Raw genomic sequence first — 18,633 nt, forward strand, 5'->3', positions numbered from 1 at the left:
CCATCAGTTTACTTACACAGACATTTAGGGAAGACATGCAAGTGAATTATTCAAAATTCAGGTTGCAGTTTTCAATCCGCATAAACATTTCCTATACATTAGAACTGGTGGTGCGCAAGAAATGTTGGTTTTAATTGAAAGTACTGATTTGGTTCTTACCAAGAGAAAGCCCAGTACCAATAAAAGAAAAAATGCCAAACAAAAATCATAGAATCATAGAATGGTTTGGGTTGGGACCATACTACTCCTTGAATAATGAAACCCACATCAGACAGAGTATACAGAGAATCTACTGAAGACATTGCACTCACTAACAATGGAGTTAATGAATTGCATACTTAGATACCTACATCCTCAGGGTGTGTAACTACGCTTCAAAATAACATGCTCTAGAAGAGACTAAAGGCTTTTACTTGAACATACAGTTTGTTACTTCCCAAGTGCTCTCCCTTAACTTTAATGAAAACAAATTTACATCAACTAACAAAAGCCCTCTGAGTGCTCCAATTATGAAACATATAGGCTGCTAATTACATGTTGATATTTAATTCTAGGTTGCTAACATGTCTTTGCATGCATTGGCCTCACCTGTTCAGCCTGGCTGGATGGCTATGACATTAACTACTCAATTTAATTTGGTGCAATTATTAAAACATTATTCTACCTGTTCACTGCAATTTTGCTTTCATTATGTGTCTTCTTCCAGGCATGAAACATCCTTTCTTCAATGATACTTTTAGTTAGCTAAAGTAAGGAAAATAATTTTGTTTAAATATGAGAAACATATTTTAGAATGAGTGCAAGAAATACAAAATAAACCAGGATACCTAATTCATTTGGCCAACAAAGTCCACCTCTATTGTGCTACACTTATTTTCAGATGACCTCAAATCTAGCAGTAGGTCTGCTGAAAGTCTACAAGAGTCCTGCAAAAAGAACAAACCAATTTGGAATATAGTGCATGTGAAAACACTTCTTGGAAATTATCACTTAGTTTTTCATTTTGATCTTTTCCTAGAAAACTGTTGCAATCATCTACCTGTTAGTTTCTAAGAGCTCAACTTGGCTTTTAACAACATACTTCAAATGTTATGTCTGCATTTGAACAAGATGGGGATTTTAGCTAGGGAAAAATAACTTCTGTAAAACTAACTGCAGTAGTTGGAGAAAAGAAGTGTGTTTTTGAGGACACATGAAGAAAGAATTATGTGCCAGGAAAAAAATTAATCTTTTCACACTACAGTAACCACTCTAACAAAGCATATGTTCCTACAAACCTTACTTACATTCTTAGCACATGATATCTCTAACATAACATAGGTGAATGTAAACTTTTGCACTCATGAAAAGCACCGGTTCATGAGCTCTGTAAGTCCCAGAAAGAACACCTCAGTCCAGAGCGCAGAGCACCCCTGAGGAATGGCAGGAAGACTCATGCAGGGACAAACACTGCACTACAACCCCTCTGCATCAGCACTGTGACTGACCCTCTGCATGCAGCTAGGCATTCCTTGCAATGACAGCTTTTACATTCCTTCTTACCTGTACCCATTTGTGGCAGACTAATACACGAGGTCCTCATCAGCATCCTATCAGCTCTCAACATCACCTTTGGGTGGCAATGAGAGAAGGCCTGGAAAGAGTCTGGGTGTTTTCTGTCAGAAAAGGAACTCTCTCACTCTTTGATCCAGAGAGTAGGTACTATCTGACAAGCTACTATTGAGATTTTCATCATACAAATTTATATTTTAATCCCCAAATTTCAGACAATATAACAGCAGTACTCTCAGCCTTTTTGCTCCAGCCCTCTGCAGGCTTTGCTGCCACTTCTGTTAGTCCTCGTTTTGTGCTGTGTAGCCTTCTTGGTGAGAAGGTGCTGAACTGCTATCACAGGTGTGTTCCACTGCTACTAATTAAAGTGATATCACGTTAAACACTCTATAAAACCTGCTTTCAACTGTACATGTTACCTATTCCACCTACTTAGGGCTAGAATATATTGATATTACATTTCACCTATTACAGGTAGCACAGAGTTAATTTTAAAGGTTGCTCGCTTGCAAATCAGAGAGGAAATCTGAAGCTCCAAGAAAACTTTGTGAATGGAAGTATTTGGTTTAGTTTCTAGATTATATACATGCATGACTGTCTACCCATAAGCATCTAAGAGTTTGTACATTCAGGAAACCTTTTTAGAATGACCATAGTTTAGAGTTTTTTGTCATAAATTCTGACTTGACTGAAAACTTCTGGAAGTCCATGTTTAGCTCCGAGGTCTTTTACATTGTGCTCATGGAAGTGCTCACATTCAGCTGGAACAAGGGAGAGGCACTTTAACACAGCAGAGTTGTTATGGGACATTTACAACTGTGCTGTACATTCAGTGATAGAAACATAAAAGCATACAAAATACACTTGATGGCATAGCTCATGCACTTCTAAATCTACTAAATGTTATCATTGATGAAGAGTTTTAAGAAGGCTGAACAGATGTTTAGCCCTGGCTATGCGAACAAGGGCCACCATTACGCCACCACCACAGTGCTATAAATACCCCACAGGAAGCAGTTCAGGCTCATGTGAGCAGTGTGGAAAAACAACCAACAAAAGACATGAGAGCCACAAATGCCTTGGCAAGACAAAGTCATGTACTCTGCAGTCCCCTGCACTGCCCCAGGCCCAAGCAGCTGCCCTGCGCCAGGGCCACAGCTCTTGGCCTCCTCCTCACCTCACACAACTGCTGCCATTTTGTAGCCAGCACTGAGCCTCACACCTTGGGGTGCCCCGGTAATGCCCGCCCTGAGCCAGCATGGCCCCACCAGGCAATCCGTGGCCTCAGCATGGCTTCTCACTCAATAGCTGCCCTGTCCACAGCAGGCTGTGCCTGGGTAGGATGGTGGAGGCTGTTGCCACATGGGGCTGGGGCATCATGGTAGCCCTGAGCCTGCCTAGCCTGCTAGCAGCACTCTTCTCCCACCTACAACTCTGCCTAAGCTTCTTCTCTCGTTGTCTCTCCTGCCACCATCCCCTGGGCCTCAGCCACCCCCAAAGTCCCACCACTGCACCAGCCCTGCAGTGTATGTCACCCCACAGAGACATCCTTCCTACCACCGCCATGGGGGCCACGTCCCCTCTCTGGGCACAGGAAGGGAAGGGGGAAGAGCCCCACTGTCCCTTAGTTGTTTAACATCTGCTGGAAGCATGCCCTCCCCTTTTCCATTTTATTTCATAACAAGACATTGTTTTGTTTCCCCTCTCTTTCCTGTCAGCTAGATCTAAAGCTGGTCTCAGGTCTCTCTGGCAGACTTACCTTCCTTCTCCCCCCTACCTCTCCACTCCCCCCATGTTTGTGTTGGCCCTGCTTTTGCCATCCTCTGTGTGACAGCAGACCTGTTTTCACTGGTAATCCCGTATGGCAGTATCAACTTTCACGGTAGTAAATACATTTACTACTCCTGTAGCATAGCCGAGTGTGCATACCCGTGCTTCTCTTTCCTTTTTCTCTGATCCCATTTCTCTTTCACTTTCTTAGTGGTTAAATCCCAATGGCTAGGTACCACGTAGGAAGCAAAATCTGGATTTTAAAATCTGCTTATTACTACGTGAGGCAGCGGTGTATGTCTGTGCATAGATGCAGGTGGCTTTCTGGCAATGGCACTGCAAGTTTCAGCCAAGGGCACACTGATGGCACTCAAAGCACTTTGCTTCTGGCAGGTAGCAGCTCCCACTCTGGTGCTGCTGGCACTCACACCCAGAGAAACCATCAGCCACCTCTGCTGCACCTGTGCCAGTGTCCCTCTGCGCTGCCTGTAGGCACGCACTGCACCTCTGCTGTTACATACGTACCCCGCTGTGTTCCCTTTCGTGTTCCTCCCTGTCAATGCTCTTGAGATCAGAGTCTAGAGTACTGAAACTAAAGACTTTTTTTCTTTTTTTTCTCTTTACAATTTTCAGCTCCTTGTCATTGAAAGGACATTTTCTTGACAAGTAACTGGACTTTCTCCATGATTCCTGTTTGTTGGCATGAGCTTCCAGCAGCCTGCCCCTGTCCTCTGCAATGCCTGGTACACCCTCTACCAAAAGACATTCACGAACAGTGGAGAAATACTCTTGAAAAATAATAATTCTGTTAATTTAACTCCAAAATAGCTACAGCAAAAGGTCATACTATCTTTGGTGGGATTTTTCTGGACAATCTGGAAGCAATTAATGGAAAAATATAGTTACGTTTAAATCATAAAAAAAATCACAACAAACATCTTTTGAGAATCTTCAAGTCAGTCAAGTAATAGTTTTGTAAGACTATTAAATCAATACACCCTGAGGAACTACTTTCCCTCTCACTGAGGATGGTTAACAGAAGGAATAAGAATCAGCACAACAGCAATTCATTACTTCTATTTATTTCTTCATTAATACAGTATTTCCTTCCCCACAGATGAATACAAAGGATCACTAAGACATGTATCGAAGAACTATCAAAATATAGTGCAACTGCATCTGTTGCCTCTTTTGGAAGACAATCTGCTTTAGTATTATTTAGAAATATCACTGCTGCCTATAAGGTAATAAAGCCTTTTTACCCCAACCTGAGTACCCATAATGAATCCAAGGCACATAACATTGTGTTCTAACCCAGTACTCAGATATATACCACATCAAAAGGTGTAAGAATTATTATTTGAAGAGAAAGTTTATTAACGGTAAGGACAGATAAAGCCATTGCCAGAAGGTGAATTATTTTACTGGTGAAGATTAGAGTTTTGCTTTCTTCTGAAAGAAGCTGGCAATAGCATTTATACATTCATCAGATATCCACCTCTCCTTCAAAACTTCACACTCTTTACTGTTGACTGCATGGAGCTTCTCCTTTTCAACACTTCGTAACAGTTGCTTTGACACTGCCAAGGACTAGAGGAGAAAAAAAGGAACATTAGGAAGTTCTGGTTTTTACACCTTACTGTTTCATAAAATGGAACAATAAACACACTGGAATTCAAACCAAATTGTATTAACATTGATTTCAGTCAACCTTTTTACTGGAAGTAATTATTGCATTTCATCACTAAGACTGCTAATAAGGTGGAGATGGTTCATGGGAAGTGAAACAGCAGTCCATACTCAGGACAGATGGGCATAAGAAGCAAAACCTGTTCAACTGTGTGCAGTGCCAAACGCAACCTACTTTATCAGCAGCTGGCACAAATGTTTCCTCTTGTCCAATGCAAAGTAATACCATTGTGACTCATGTAGTTTTGCAAAACCTGAATTAGTGAGCAGAATGACTGAATTCAGCAAAAAGTAAAGCCACCCAGCATCATCTTGAGCACCCACAGAGCACAGAGTGCAATTAATATTGTAGACCCAGTGGTAAGGCTCTTAAAACTAAATTATTGCCAAAATAAACATCTAAGAGAAGGTATCCAAGGCGTGCACACAGAGACCGAAGGTGGATTAATTAACTAGTTTTTAAAGCTTTTCAGTCACTGTGTACAGTGCACTGTCTTAGATTCAGCCAGGGTAGAAGAGAGGTATCTGCTTCCCAGTAGCAGAGGGACAGATCTGTGCTTAAAGGAAAATATATTGAGCCTTGTTATTTCAATTAAGGACAAAGTGAAACCAAGCAAGAAACAAGACAGGTTTGGCAGGAAGACTGGGAATGCTAGAGGCTTACAAGATGGAGGAAAATTTAAAATACTGACATTTTTGGGGAGTTTTGCATAGGCTTCTAATCTTGTCCAAACTTCCTTCTGAAAAGTGCTGTTGGGGAAGACTTCAGTCACAAGTCCCTGGGCACAGGCTTCTGCTGCAGTCAGCTTTTTATTGAAAAGCAAAAATTCATTTGCCTATATAAAGGAAAGCAAAAAGAGCGATTCAATGAGACACAGGACTTGAGCAATCTGACAGAAAAGGTACAAGTTTCCAAATCACATTTATTTTACTCTTGCTCATTAATATCTGTCCTCTGAAAAAGAGTATAGAATTGATGAGGTTAGAAGGGATGTCCAAACACCGTTCAGTTCAAACCCCCTGCTCAAGCAGGGTCAGCTGGAGGAGGCTGCCCAGGGCTGCATCCTGTCAGGTTTTTTTAAATTACTATTATTTAGTTCCCTTGTTTCTAGAGTAGACCGAGAAAAGAGTACAGACAGAAGACCAGTATACATTAAAACATCTTAGAAAATACGAAGGTCTGGAAGCAAATATATAAATGGATGGCTTCACATTCACAGTCAGCGGAAAGGTTGAATACAAGTTTCCCACATGATTGGCAGAAGCCCTACAGTACTTTCTCCTTGCCTGAGAAAGGCAGTCTACCAGGACATTTCTTACGAGAGCACTTACCTTCTTTTTTACATCATTCCATCTCATTGCTGGAAGAAAGATACAACCTTTCACCATATAGAAATTATCTCGAGAAGGTAGAGAAAGCCATGAGAAAGAAAACCTTAACCAGTATCACAGTACAGCTTTCAAAGTGGTCACTGCTCTGTTATAGGGCCTGTGCTGACACTGTCAACATGTTTCTTGATATTTGGTTCAAAGATGTAAATAGGAGCTTTCTCTGAGGACTCTTGCTGTGTCTCCACTTGCTCTTACAGTTGGAGAATACCAACACACAAAGGTCAGACAATCCCACATACAGTGCAGACATTCTTACCTTAGCAAAGCCCATGATTTTCGGAAACAGGTAAGAGGAACATCCTTCTGGGCTCTGTCCAAGTTGACTAAATGGGCTGTGAAATGTAGCCTGGAAAAACAAAACAGAACAAAAGAACAAACCAAATCAAACTTCACAACAGAGCATAGGACTAAAGTAGTAGGATTTAGTTTTCATTGTAAAGCTTCTACTGTGATAGAGTTTCCCAGAAATACATCTGAACTGTTACCACCACAGGCCTTAAACACCATCTGCTAACACTGCTTCACCCTCTCAATGCACCCAAAATCTGACTTTGTCTGTATAATTCAATTCCTTTCTGATGAAGTTACCTTATTTGAATACAGTGCTCAGAGAAACTAATTTGCATGTGCAAAATCTTTACCGAAATGATGCTTATACACATCTCCCCTGAAAGTTAAATACATATCCCAAATAACTTAAATAGAAAGCAATTTGCTTTCTGAAGAAACACTATGTTTATTCTACTACTGAAAAATTCAAGTCACTGAATCTTCTTTCCTCAAATTTTATGCAAATTTAAAAAGAACCTGTGGCAGAAATGCAGCATGGGATCACACAAAACAGTCCCCTAATTGCAAGTCAGCACCGAACTACAGAATGTTGTTCTGACAACTCATATCAACATTAAACAAGGAAATGCTTGTCTTTATTTCTTTTATTTTCATTCAAAAATATGAACTGACACACAGAGTGCAAAAGTTGCACTGTAATAGAAGGTAATCATCTCTTGCTGTACTACAGATGGCCATACAGTAAGACAAATCAACACACTTCCTAGCAAGAAAGTGATATTTATATCCTTGTAAGAAAAGATTAGACAACATCTGCCAGGATACAGGCTAGTACTGGTCATGCTTACTTAAGGGGAGATTAACTATACTAAACTGGTGCCTCATGAACCAGAGCAAAATCCAGCATAGACGGCAATGTTAACTGACCACTGAAAACACTGACTTGTTGTCAGACTGGGCTGTGCAGTAAATGTGGCTGGTAATGATCTGCTCTAGGAATAGATGGCTGAGAATAAAACCAAATCCTGGATATAGCAAAGCCAGCCACTTTCATGGCTAAGGCACTCCAAACTATTAGAGAATGTGAAATTAAGTAGTAATTTGGATGCGAATGACCTTACTGCATGGGAGTTGACAATCCTGGAAAGGGAAGAACACAGAACACTTTTGAGAAGGCTTCAATAAACTTGAAGTTAATAGTAAAGTTCTCAAGAAGACTAACCTAAACAAAAGGCTAAGTTAGACCCTGCAGAAATCCCCACAGCACTGTAACTAAGGGGACAGCAAAAGCTGTCCCAGTGCAGGTAGGAAAACACAAAAGCTATGTCAGACAACTAAGAATGAAACCAATAAGCATGCAGAAAGTAAAAACAAAAAAAAGAAATAGGAAAAGAAGGCAAAAATAAGATGCATTTACCCATGATACCATATACCAAGTATGTGATATACAATATGAACAAATGTTTAATTGGCAACTCTCAAGTAAGGGATCTTGGTAGTAGAGCTGATAACAAGTATATAAATCAAATAACGTTGTGGGATGTCAAAACAGTAATACAGCTGGCAGAATGTGGAAGAGTTGTGCTCTACTTCGCATCAGTAAGACGCTGGAGTGATGAGTTTGTACCACTATGCTTAAAGAACAACTGGAAGAAGCCCAGAGGAATGTGACTACAGGCCACATGAGGACAAACTGAATGGATTACGGCTGTTTAGCTCAAAAAAAAAAAAAAAAAAAAAAAAAAAAAAAATATCATTTTTGTTTTTCTTCCAAAAAGTATTAGATTGAGAGAGTGGATGTAAACCTGGGACATATGTTAACAGTCTAAGTACACTGATGGCTAAGCACACTTATGGCTATTGTAAAGGAGGATGAAAATAGTCTGTTCTTTAAATTCTGAAACAATAGGTTCACCCTGCAGCAAAGAAAAAGATCAGATGGGAGGGGAGGAAGAGGGAGAACTCAACAATCTTCTAGTAAAAGAAGAGATCTAGGAACCAGAGCAGACTGAATAAATCATGCACATTACACAAGCATATGTGAGGAGTGATATGGTCCCAGCTGATCCTGTAATGATGCAAGCAGAAGGAGATGGTCCCTTGCAACTCAACTGTCTTTAGTCTCATAGTGACAAACCCAATCTAGCAGGGACTTCAAGGAAAAATCTGATACAGTGCTGAAGCAGGAGTCAAAGTACCACCCATTACAGACACTCCTGCAAGTGGCAGCTTGCCTAGAATTAAGACCTTGGGTTAAGTTTACCTGGTTAATAACTTTATACAAATGAACAGCAGAGAACATAAAAAAAATAAGTCATATAATGGGATTCTGTGCTATGCCTTAATATAGCTTTTGGTTATGCATTTGATAAGTTACTTTAAAAAGAGTCTTAAGTTGAATAAACCAAAGCTTTTCTAAAGTTACCTTAGAATAAAGATTAGATAAAATGCCAGTTACTGCACTTCCATAGTAATCCCACAGCTGAAAGGGACCTTACAACCATCATTTCACATCAGCTATTCTTTACTGTACTCACTAACACAGTAAAGAGTTTCTAAGCTGGAGTCAGCTACTTGATAACTGTAACTACGGCAGGGAAATTATGTGCATGTTAACCAATGGCTGATGCACCCCAGTGCTGGTAATTAATATAGGTGTTCCTTGCTGTAATATAAAAAGCCTTTACACTTGTGTGTTCTTTTCTGTCAGATTACCCCAAGCCAAATAATATTTGTTACAGAAAGAGGTGTAAAGACTGCCTTGGGATCACCTATGTAACGTACTTACCCTGTCAGAAGCATAGATAACGTCACACAACCCAAGGACTGTTACAGGGATTCCAATAGCTGGGCCATTTACCACTGCAATCAGTGGTTTCGGAAAATCAATAAACTGACCCACGAACTCTCTAAAGCAAAGGAAAAAGAGACATCCTTGTCTTTCATCAAATATAAATAACTTTCAAAACATGTGCCTAGATACTGCATAACAAAAAACATGAGCTAGATTCTATGTAGCATGTTTCTGACCCTTTTCCAGATGAATTCTGACAACATAAGATCTGAAACACTGACATTTCCTTACTGACTAAGAATCAAACATGTACATGTCAGCACAACTCTCCTAGTCCCTGCCATCAAGTTATCAAAGTGCTGTCCTCTTCAGCTACAGTTACTGAATACAGCTCACTAACAAGAAGAGTCTTTTGCCCTGTCTATCCATCTGCTTATACATCCATCTCAACCCCAGCCATGGGATATCCATTCCCATCACAGATTCTGTTTTACAGCAAAGCCCCAGCAGGCACCAAAATCATGATGCTACCACAACACAGAATTGCCTAGTGCTGTTCCGCATGGGTTTGAGAAACAGCATTTTGTTTCACTTGTCGAGAAGTGAAAAATACATTCTCAAAATACAGCATTTTTCAAAAGTCAGCAGTGTGGTAAAAATCCACTTCCCTGGCACCTCCGTGCATCAGCTGTAATAAAGCACCCTGCTTGTGTAATAGTAACAGCATAGCAAATACAGTCTTCTCACAAGAGCAAGATAAAAGACTGTAAAGTACACGTGAGACTATGCACTGTGTCTAACACCCTACAAAACACTGCAGGCTGGAACACTTGCCAGATGCCACTGAATAACATCTTTGCAGCAGATTCAGGCTGCACTGTTATCACTTTGTAGGGGCAACTGTGATCCACAGACAGCTGGCCTAAGTAAAAGCTGCAAAACTGAGCACTTTGCTTGCAGTTCATCCTTAAAAAATAAATCAAAACCATTGTTTGCTTTTCTGTGTATTTTAGATTTTCCATCAATTGCAAGTGCTTGAGGAAGCAATACAGCTTGCAAGCATCTCTCAGATGTAATCATCACACACAGAATTAAAAGAGAAGACAAAATCTGCTTAAGTAGGGAAGAAACTAACATGTTTGTCCCAAAAAAGTATTTCAGTCTCTGCATCAAGTGATGCCCCTGATTTCCTTGGCCTTAGAAAATAAAGTAGTTTAACAGGTAGACTCAGACTCAAAGGTGGAACAAGTTCATTACACCCAGTCCCTATTCAAAGTAGTCTAACAGTGAAGGTATTTTGGCATGACCTGCTAGTGTAGACACCACTGTATAGTAAAAAAAAAAAAAAAAAAAAAAATAACCAAACAAAAAGCCCCACAAGTTTTTCACTGCAGCTTACAAACTATACAGTCAAAATCATGGTTTCGTCATTATATCTGCATTTACATAGGGGGACTAAAAAATAAAATTGAGTCTTTAGCATCACTGTACTTAAAAAAATTTCCAATATTAATCTCATTTCCTCATTTATTCAATACAATTAATACTAATTCTTCCACATGCTCTTTGTGTTTACGCACATGGCGAGCCCTCAGAGTCATCTAAATGGATGTATCGTAGCATAACTGTGTCCCTGCTGTCATGTTTTCTAACAATGCCTGTAAATTATATTTTACCCATTACAGTAACTTATGTAGATATGAAATCAAGATGTTCTACTTGAGTAATACTGCTCCATCTTCTGCCATCTTCTGCATATCACCAGACTGGACATTAGTAAAATTATTCAGATCATTTCCGCTACTATAGTAGTCTCCATTTCCTGCAGAGGACACATATGAATAAATACACCAGTGGTTTCTGAGTAGGTAAGAGAAGCTTCCATCTATTACATTTACAAAAGAATTTCATTCTAAGTATCTAACATTATTAAGTAACACTACCTTAAAGGACATCTACAGTTTAAAAACAAGTTTTGACAGACAATTCACTGAAAAACAATGGGTAGAGAGCCAAAACATATTAAATCTGAGAGATTTAAGAGGGGGGAGGGAATTTCTTTTTTCTGTAACAGTGTCTGAGGGAAAATATTTTCTTTTCCTGCGTACTCGTTCAGAGATTTTTTCCTGTCAATTCACAATTCACATTCACACAGTAAGACGTGAGAAACTTTTTTTAAAAACAGGAAGATGGAAATGTAAGTTTCTGCATCTCCCTTCATCCCCCTTCAAACTGATGAAGGAATCAAAATTACACAGAACAACCTATTTAATATGTGGTACAAGTTTCACGGGGTTTATGACCAATTAAGAAAAAGGCATAGCATTCTAAGGATAAGGCTGACAGAACAGCATTGAAATTATTACCCTGAAAGGTGGATTCTTCAGTAAGAAGCAGATAACCTGTCATCGAATGTATACGTCAGTTTGAAGCACCATCAAAAAAGCAAAGAGTATTTAAAAGCTAGACTGCATGATTTGTCTAAATCATTGTATGTTCCATGAGGACATTCACAGGACAGGACCTTTCGCTGGTTAGCGCATCTATCACTTTATGCTGCAGCGATCTTACTAGGTAAAATGGAACTGAAAGGCTTGTGCAGGGGTGTTTACTATTTACACCTAGCTATGCACGTGTTCGACATTCCAGTTGTGTGAACTACCCTTCTCATTTTGCAAGGGTTGTTGTGCCTAGTTATTGCTACTGAAAGGAGATACAGAATACCAACACCTTGTATTCTGAGGAAAGACAATCATGGAGAATAGTATGTGTGTGATTACCTCAGAAGTAACAAGCAAGAACGGGCTTAAGCACAAATTCACTTTGCATCCATACTTAGCTGCCAGCTAAAGCTCAAGCTTTGGCTAATTTCTTAAATGCACACCTATCTGCAATGAGGATGTGCCAGACAGGCAGTGCATGCCCTCAGCCTTTCTGTCCCTCCCACCTGCCCTTGTCACAGTTAGCATCAGAGATGGAACAAACTGTCCTCTAGAGAATCCCAATGACATGTCCCTAGAACAGCTAGACGTCACAGGCAGCTGAGTTTGGGTTGCCATTTCACACTGTTGCTGCAGTCATACAGCTGCACACATCTGGTGATTGCAATGTATATGGCTGGGCCAGGTTGTAGCTTGCCTGGCCAATCCTTTTCCATGGCAGCCACAGAAGAAAAGTCAACATAAACTATCTTTTTTTTTTCCCCAATGATCATAGGTAAATATGCAGTGCAAACTTTCCACTGGCCATGCCAGTGCAGGATTTGAGGGACCTGTTTTCGGTATGTTCTAATGTATCACAGGGCGAGATAGAATTGACTAAAGCCATACCAATTAACTTCAAAAGCAGTAATGAAAATGCTGTGGAGCAGGTATTTCAGCTACACAAAGTAATAAAGCCCTTCAGGAGTATTCCATGTCCATCTTCTCATCTCAAAGGTTCTGATATAACATCAAGCTTGCTCAAGAATTTGAAACATCACCTTGAAAGAATATTGCCCAAATACTTTGGGAAAAAATCTTTGGTCTATACTAGAGGAAAGATTTTCCTCACGTGTCTTAGTCTAAATACACGTAGATAGTTCATGTTAGTACCGTACTTTGGCACAATATAAAACAAAACTAAGAGAGGCATGTGAAGTGTGGTACCAGTAATAACTGCTATGGTAGAATCATTTTTTCCAGCTTCTTGAAGCGCTTTGATAATTTCTCTGTACATCTGCATAAGAGAAAAATCAACAAAGTACATATGTGATGCTGCGAAAGATCATAAAAAGGAGATTCACAATGACAATAAGGAACTTGAGTCACAGATTAACTGTGGTCCTTGTAGGTATGAAAAAAAGTTGCATCAATAGAGTATTACATGCGAGGTATTTCTAACCATAAAGATATATGCTTGCAATATTCAAGTCTTCTGCTCCAAAGCCTTTTGGAGAAAAACCCCCAAAACCCAAGAAACCAACCTTAACTGGAAACAGCTAATTTTAAAACCTGAGTAGTTCAACAATATATTAAAGCAAAATAATATATTAGAGAATCAGCAGCAGTGAAGTCCCAATTCTGGTATCTCTGCAGAAACAAGATGATCATGATGTTTCCAATAGGCTGGACTTCCTTATGAAGATAGCCATGGGAACTGGAAGACTATACATACACACAACAGCGCTGAGCCAAAGTAGGCTGCACACATGCTTTGCTATACATAAGGCTGCAGTCAAATCTTGTACACACAAAACAGGCTAATCTTCCTGCAGTTTGCCATTTTAATTTAGTGCAGACTGTAACCCTATATTAAGTTTGAAAGAAACCAAAAATGCACAGAAAATCCCAATCTGTAAAATTTTGGCTGAATGCTTTCATCATATACTGGATATTTATTCCCTAGGCTAATCATTGGTGTTAATATACTAAGCCCTCATAAAATTCAGACCACCATGCTCCAGTCAGCTCTGCTAAACCTATAGTACTGATTCTTTAAACACTTAAGTAGTTTACCCAAGAAAGAAAAAAAAAATTAATCATCCCATTTCTTTACCTTATGATTGATGGCGTTTTTCCTATCAGGTCGGTTAAACATTATCTTTGTGATACTGTTTTTGGTGGTAACTATTATTGTTTCATAGCCATCATGTCTGCCCTCTTCTGGAGAAGCTTCTTCCTTCTGGCCAGCAGGTTCTGCAGAGACCAGACTTGAGACAAGTTCAGCATATTTCTGTCTGGCATCATCCTGTAATGCAAGAAAACGAGGGCGGGAGGGAGAGGGATGACAAAAATCCCCACACTAGATTATCAAAGGCTGAAATGGAGGTATGTTTCTTATGCTATTCATAAAATGGGTACCTGGGGAGTAGGGGGGTGGGAAGCGAGACTGTGCTTCAGGACAAAAGAAAAACAAACAAAACTCAATTAGAAAGAATTCTAATTAGGGTGAGAAGGGGAATGTGCTGTATTTAAACACTGCAGATCATGTCTAAAGTCATCTGGAAAGCAGCAGCCATGGATCTGCAAAATAAAAGTACACATGAGGGAATGATGACATTTATTTTGTTGGAGAAGTGCCCCCATCCACTTCCAAGATTATCAGAGAGACCTTTGTCATATTCCCACCATTTACACATTTCCATGGGTCCTTTGTTTCTACTTTCCAGTTGGTCATCTCTCCAACAAAATGGAAGTTTTTATTTTAGAACATGTGCTGCTGAAAGTAGGACTGCTGGAATGGGTATACTGCATTTGAAGACACTTGCTTTCATTTAGCCCAAACATGACATGCAAAAGCCTGAAGAATCCTGCCTCCCTATTTCTACAGTAAGCAGTGATTTAAAAGAATTTTAAGTTCTTGGTTGTTACAACCTATTTTCTTGAAAGAATAATATATTTCAAACAATTTCTATAAATCACCTGTAGCATGTGAAATTGTCTATTTCTTCTCCACTCCTTCCAAGAGGAGATTCTTTTCTGTAACTGTTTCTTGGCTACTCTTAAGAACTGCAAAGCCATCTCAAGAAAAACCCCAACCAACCAAAAAAATGAAAACACACCCTAAAACCATAAAGCAGCACAAGAATATGTGATGTTACTGAAATTAAGCAAGGATGTTTTCTTTTAAAAGAAAAAAATGCAAACTCCTCTCTGTATTAAGTAATATCTTTGACTGACCTCAGAAACTACTCCTGAACAGCAGGCCTAATGCAGCAGTGACACAGCTCGTTTGTAAAGCTTATGTTTCCTTCATTTAATAGTAGCAGAAGAAACTGTGGTAGCTATATATGATGTCAGACTTACTACAGTCTGCATGAAGAAAAGAACACTTACGTAACTTTGCATCTTTATTCTTCTGCTTGCTTCATTTAAAGTAGACTTCTCTAAAGGTTATGAAAGGTATTAAAGATGTCAAGATACATGAAGAAAGAATGAAGAGAGGCTCTCAACACTCCACTTTTTTCCTAGTCTTTTAGTGGCATAAGAGACTGACATTTTAAAATGGCAAAGGTATCAATATGCTGTATTCACAGATTTGTTCTTTGTTGTAAGAACTGAGAAGCTCAATCCATCTTTCTTAAAGAGAACAGCAGAATAGAACACAATGTGAAAAAACTTTTTATTGGAAGTCACCACACACATAAGATCTTTTACACTGACAGAAGCTGATAGTAGTAATATAGAACTAGATTTAACAGAGTAGAAAAATCTCCAAACATTAAAGCAGTGAAATGACTGTAGAATACAGTGCAAAACATTTTGCCATCTGAAGCAGAGTTGCTCAAGTAGCATGCAGTATGTTTAGACATCAACCATTCACTTATAGACCAGACACTTCAAGGTAATCTACAAAGCATCTAAGTGAAATGATAGGTATTATCACCTGAGATAAATTGCCAAGAGAATTCCATGCATCCCACTTGGCTTTCTTGACAAAGTCCATCATACCTGGTTTTGGAGCATTGCAGGGACCTTCAGTAGCCTGAAAAGAGTGAAACAAACTTCTTTAAACCGTTAATTAAAGTTCAGATGTCTTGGTAGGAAAGCTCATGAATGTTAGGAACATTTATCTGATCAGGATACATAATTCAACTCTGAGACAGAAGGAATACCAAGGGGTTGGGCAATATTCAGACAGTTCACGTAGCATGAAGTTCTCAGTGTCTGCTATTCCGTAACATCTGGTGCTGGGCTTTCAGGAGAACCTAACCAATATGAGGCACCAGTCATCAAAACATCCAGGGATGTTAAGTTCTCCTATCTCAAAAACAGTGACAGTTTTATACTTAAAAAGAAAGTTAAAGACTTGTAAGCTGTGTGAACAAAGAAACCATTGCATAGGATTTATTAAGTTGGATCTTACTTCAAAGTTGGTCCTATTATGAGCAAGAGTAGTGGATCAGTTGAACTGTAAGAGTCTGAGCTATCCTCTAGTATTCTATGATCAGTTTTCCTGAAAAGTACACCATTGGAGAGAAATATTTCAAGTAGGAGGCAAGAAAAAAACCCATACATTTATGAGCTCATTATTACTAACTAATAAAACTACTTGGAACAGTCTGCTAAGTTTTTATTTAAAGGAGTTATTCTTCAATATAACAAGCAACAGCCTGTACTGACCCCGCAGCCAATCTTGACCCACAATTACTTCCCCAAATACCAGTTCACACCCCACTAAGGACTTGAGGCTGTTTCTACAAAGACCCTCCTTTCTGTAGAAAAGAATAACCTTCACTCAAAACGTGGAGGAACAGCTCCTTGAGGTTTAAAAACAAGCAAAGAAAATGGACAAAAAACCCTACAATGACCACACAAAAATAAAAAAACCAAACCAGAAATCAACCTTCAGATGTCAACATCCTTATATTACAGGCCAAGCTGACTGACTGTAGATATAATAAATTTAAGAGGAAGCATTTTTTCCTAAGTATAAGCTGTTTTTCCAGAGATGTATCAATATATGCTATATGGAAGGCATCACACAATGGATGTAATTTGGCCTATGTCTTTGAGTAAAGGTTTCTCTTCAAAGCATGATTTATAAGATAAAACAGGTTTGGCTTCCCTCAGAACTTAGGCAGAATTTGAGGGGCTGGCATTTCAAGAACAGAATTTAAGCAAATATTTTAAGCAAATATTTTACAGGTCCATCCCTTCATATTACAAATACTCTATACAAAACAAAATAAATCAAACCTACCTGTTTAAACAAAGCATAGAGCTTCAACTTAGTTTCATTCCCAGGATCCTTTTTCAAAAGCTTCAGTTGTTCTTGAGCCTTTTCAAAGTCTTTCTGGGTGACTTGCATGGTGGCTGCGGTCAAGTGCAGGTGAACCATTGGAATGCAAACAGCTGGTGCTCGCCTGTTAGTAAGTGAAAAAAAAATCCCCGTTGCTTAGTTGCTGTGTAAGGCTAGAGGAGAAACGAACATGCTGCTTTTTAACATGTTTAAAGTAAATGTAAAACATGAAGTTATTTGTACCCACACTGATCAAAACAACAACAACAAGCAGCAAGATACTAAAAGTGACAAGGAAGTTGCTTTAGAAGTTTGCTTTAGCTGCAACATGATTGACCTTGGAGAACATGACGCTATCTCTGCCTGGTATGTAAAGTGCTAGATTTAATGTTGCTAGATGACAAAGAAACTATGCAGTAATATACCAGATGATCATATTTAGACCACTAAATGGTACTACTGCTAACCTAATGTTTTACTGTTTCTGGAATAAATCAGAGCCCTACAGGGTATATCTATGACAACCAAATAACAAACAGAATATTTTTACTGATGGTTTAAATCTCATCCCCCTGTACTCAGCACTGGTGAGACTGCAGCTCAAATACTGTATTCAGTTTGATGCCTCTCACTACAAGACAGACATTGAGGTGCTGGAGCAGGTCCAGAAAAGAGCATGAAGCTGGTGAAGGGTCTGCAGCACAAGTCTGATGAGGACCAGCTGAGGGAAGTGTGGTTGTTCGGTCTGGAGAAAAGGAGGCTCAGGGGGTACCTTATCGCTCTCTACAACTACCTGAAAGGAGGTTGTAAGGAGGTGGGTGTTGGTCTCCTCTCCCAAGTAACAAGTGATAGGACAAGAGGAAAGGGCCTCACGTTGTATCAGAGGAGGTTTAGACTGGATATTAGGAACAATTTCTTCTCGCCAAGCATTGGAACAGGCTGCCCAGGGAAGTAGGGGAGTCCCCATCCCTGGAGGTATTTAAAAGACCTGTAGATGTAGCACCTAGGGACATGGTTTAGCAGTAGACTTGGCAATGTTAGGGTAATGGTTGAACCTTACAATCATAGAGTGGTTTGGGTTGGAAAGGACCTTAAGATCATCTAGTTCCAACCCCCCTGCCATGAGCAGGGACACCACACACTAAACTATGTCACTGAAGGCTCTGTCCAGCCTGGCCTTGAACACCACCAGGGATGGAGCATTCACAACTTCCTTGGGCAACCTATCCCAGTGCCTCACCACCCTCACTGGAAAGAACTTCTTCCTTATACCTAATCTAAACTTCCTGTTTAAGTTTAAACCCATTACCCCTTGTCCTACCACTACAGTCCCTAATGAAGAGTCCCTCCCCACCATCCTTGTAGGCCCCCTTCAGATATTGGAAGGCTGCTCTGAGGTCTCCACACAGTCTTCTCTTCTCCAG

At 39.6% G+C, this 18,633-nt stretch overlaps 1 protein-coding gene across 1 annotated transcript in view; it reads right to left on the reverse strand.

Moving 5' to 3' along the window:
- Positions 1-4,755: 4,755 nt before the first annotated feature.
- ECI2 (enoyl-CoA delta isomerase 2) overlaps positions 4,756-18,633 on the reverse strand; it is a 19,458-nt gene continuing 5,580 nt past the window's right edge. Inside the window, 9 exon segments of the mRNA XM_010012850.1 lie at positions 4,756-4,911; positions 5,703-5,846; positions 6,659-6,748; positions 9,482-9,602; positions 11,207-11,309; positions 13,135-13,204; positions 14,024-14,215; positions 15,854-15,952; positions 17,171-17,333. Of these exon segments, the coding sequence (XP_010011152.1) occupies positions 4,756-4,911; positions 5,703-5,846; positions 6,659-6,748; positions 9,482-9,602; positions 11,207-11,309; positions 13,135-13,204; positions 14,024-14,215; positions 15,854-15,952; positions 17,171-17,333 (1,138 nt within the window).

Source organism: Nestor notabilis, unplaced genomic scaffold (assembly GCF_000696875.1).
Source record: "Nestor notabilis isolate BGI_N333 unplaced genomic scaffold, ASM69687v1 scaffold3554, whole genome shotgun sequence".
Classification (NCBI taxonomy): domain Eukaryota; kingdom Metazoa; phylum Chordata; class Aves; order Psittaciformes; family Psittacidae; genus Nestor; species Nestor notabilis.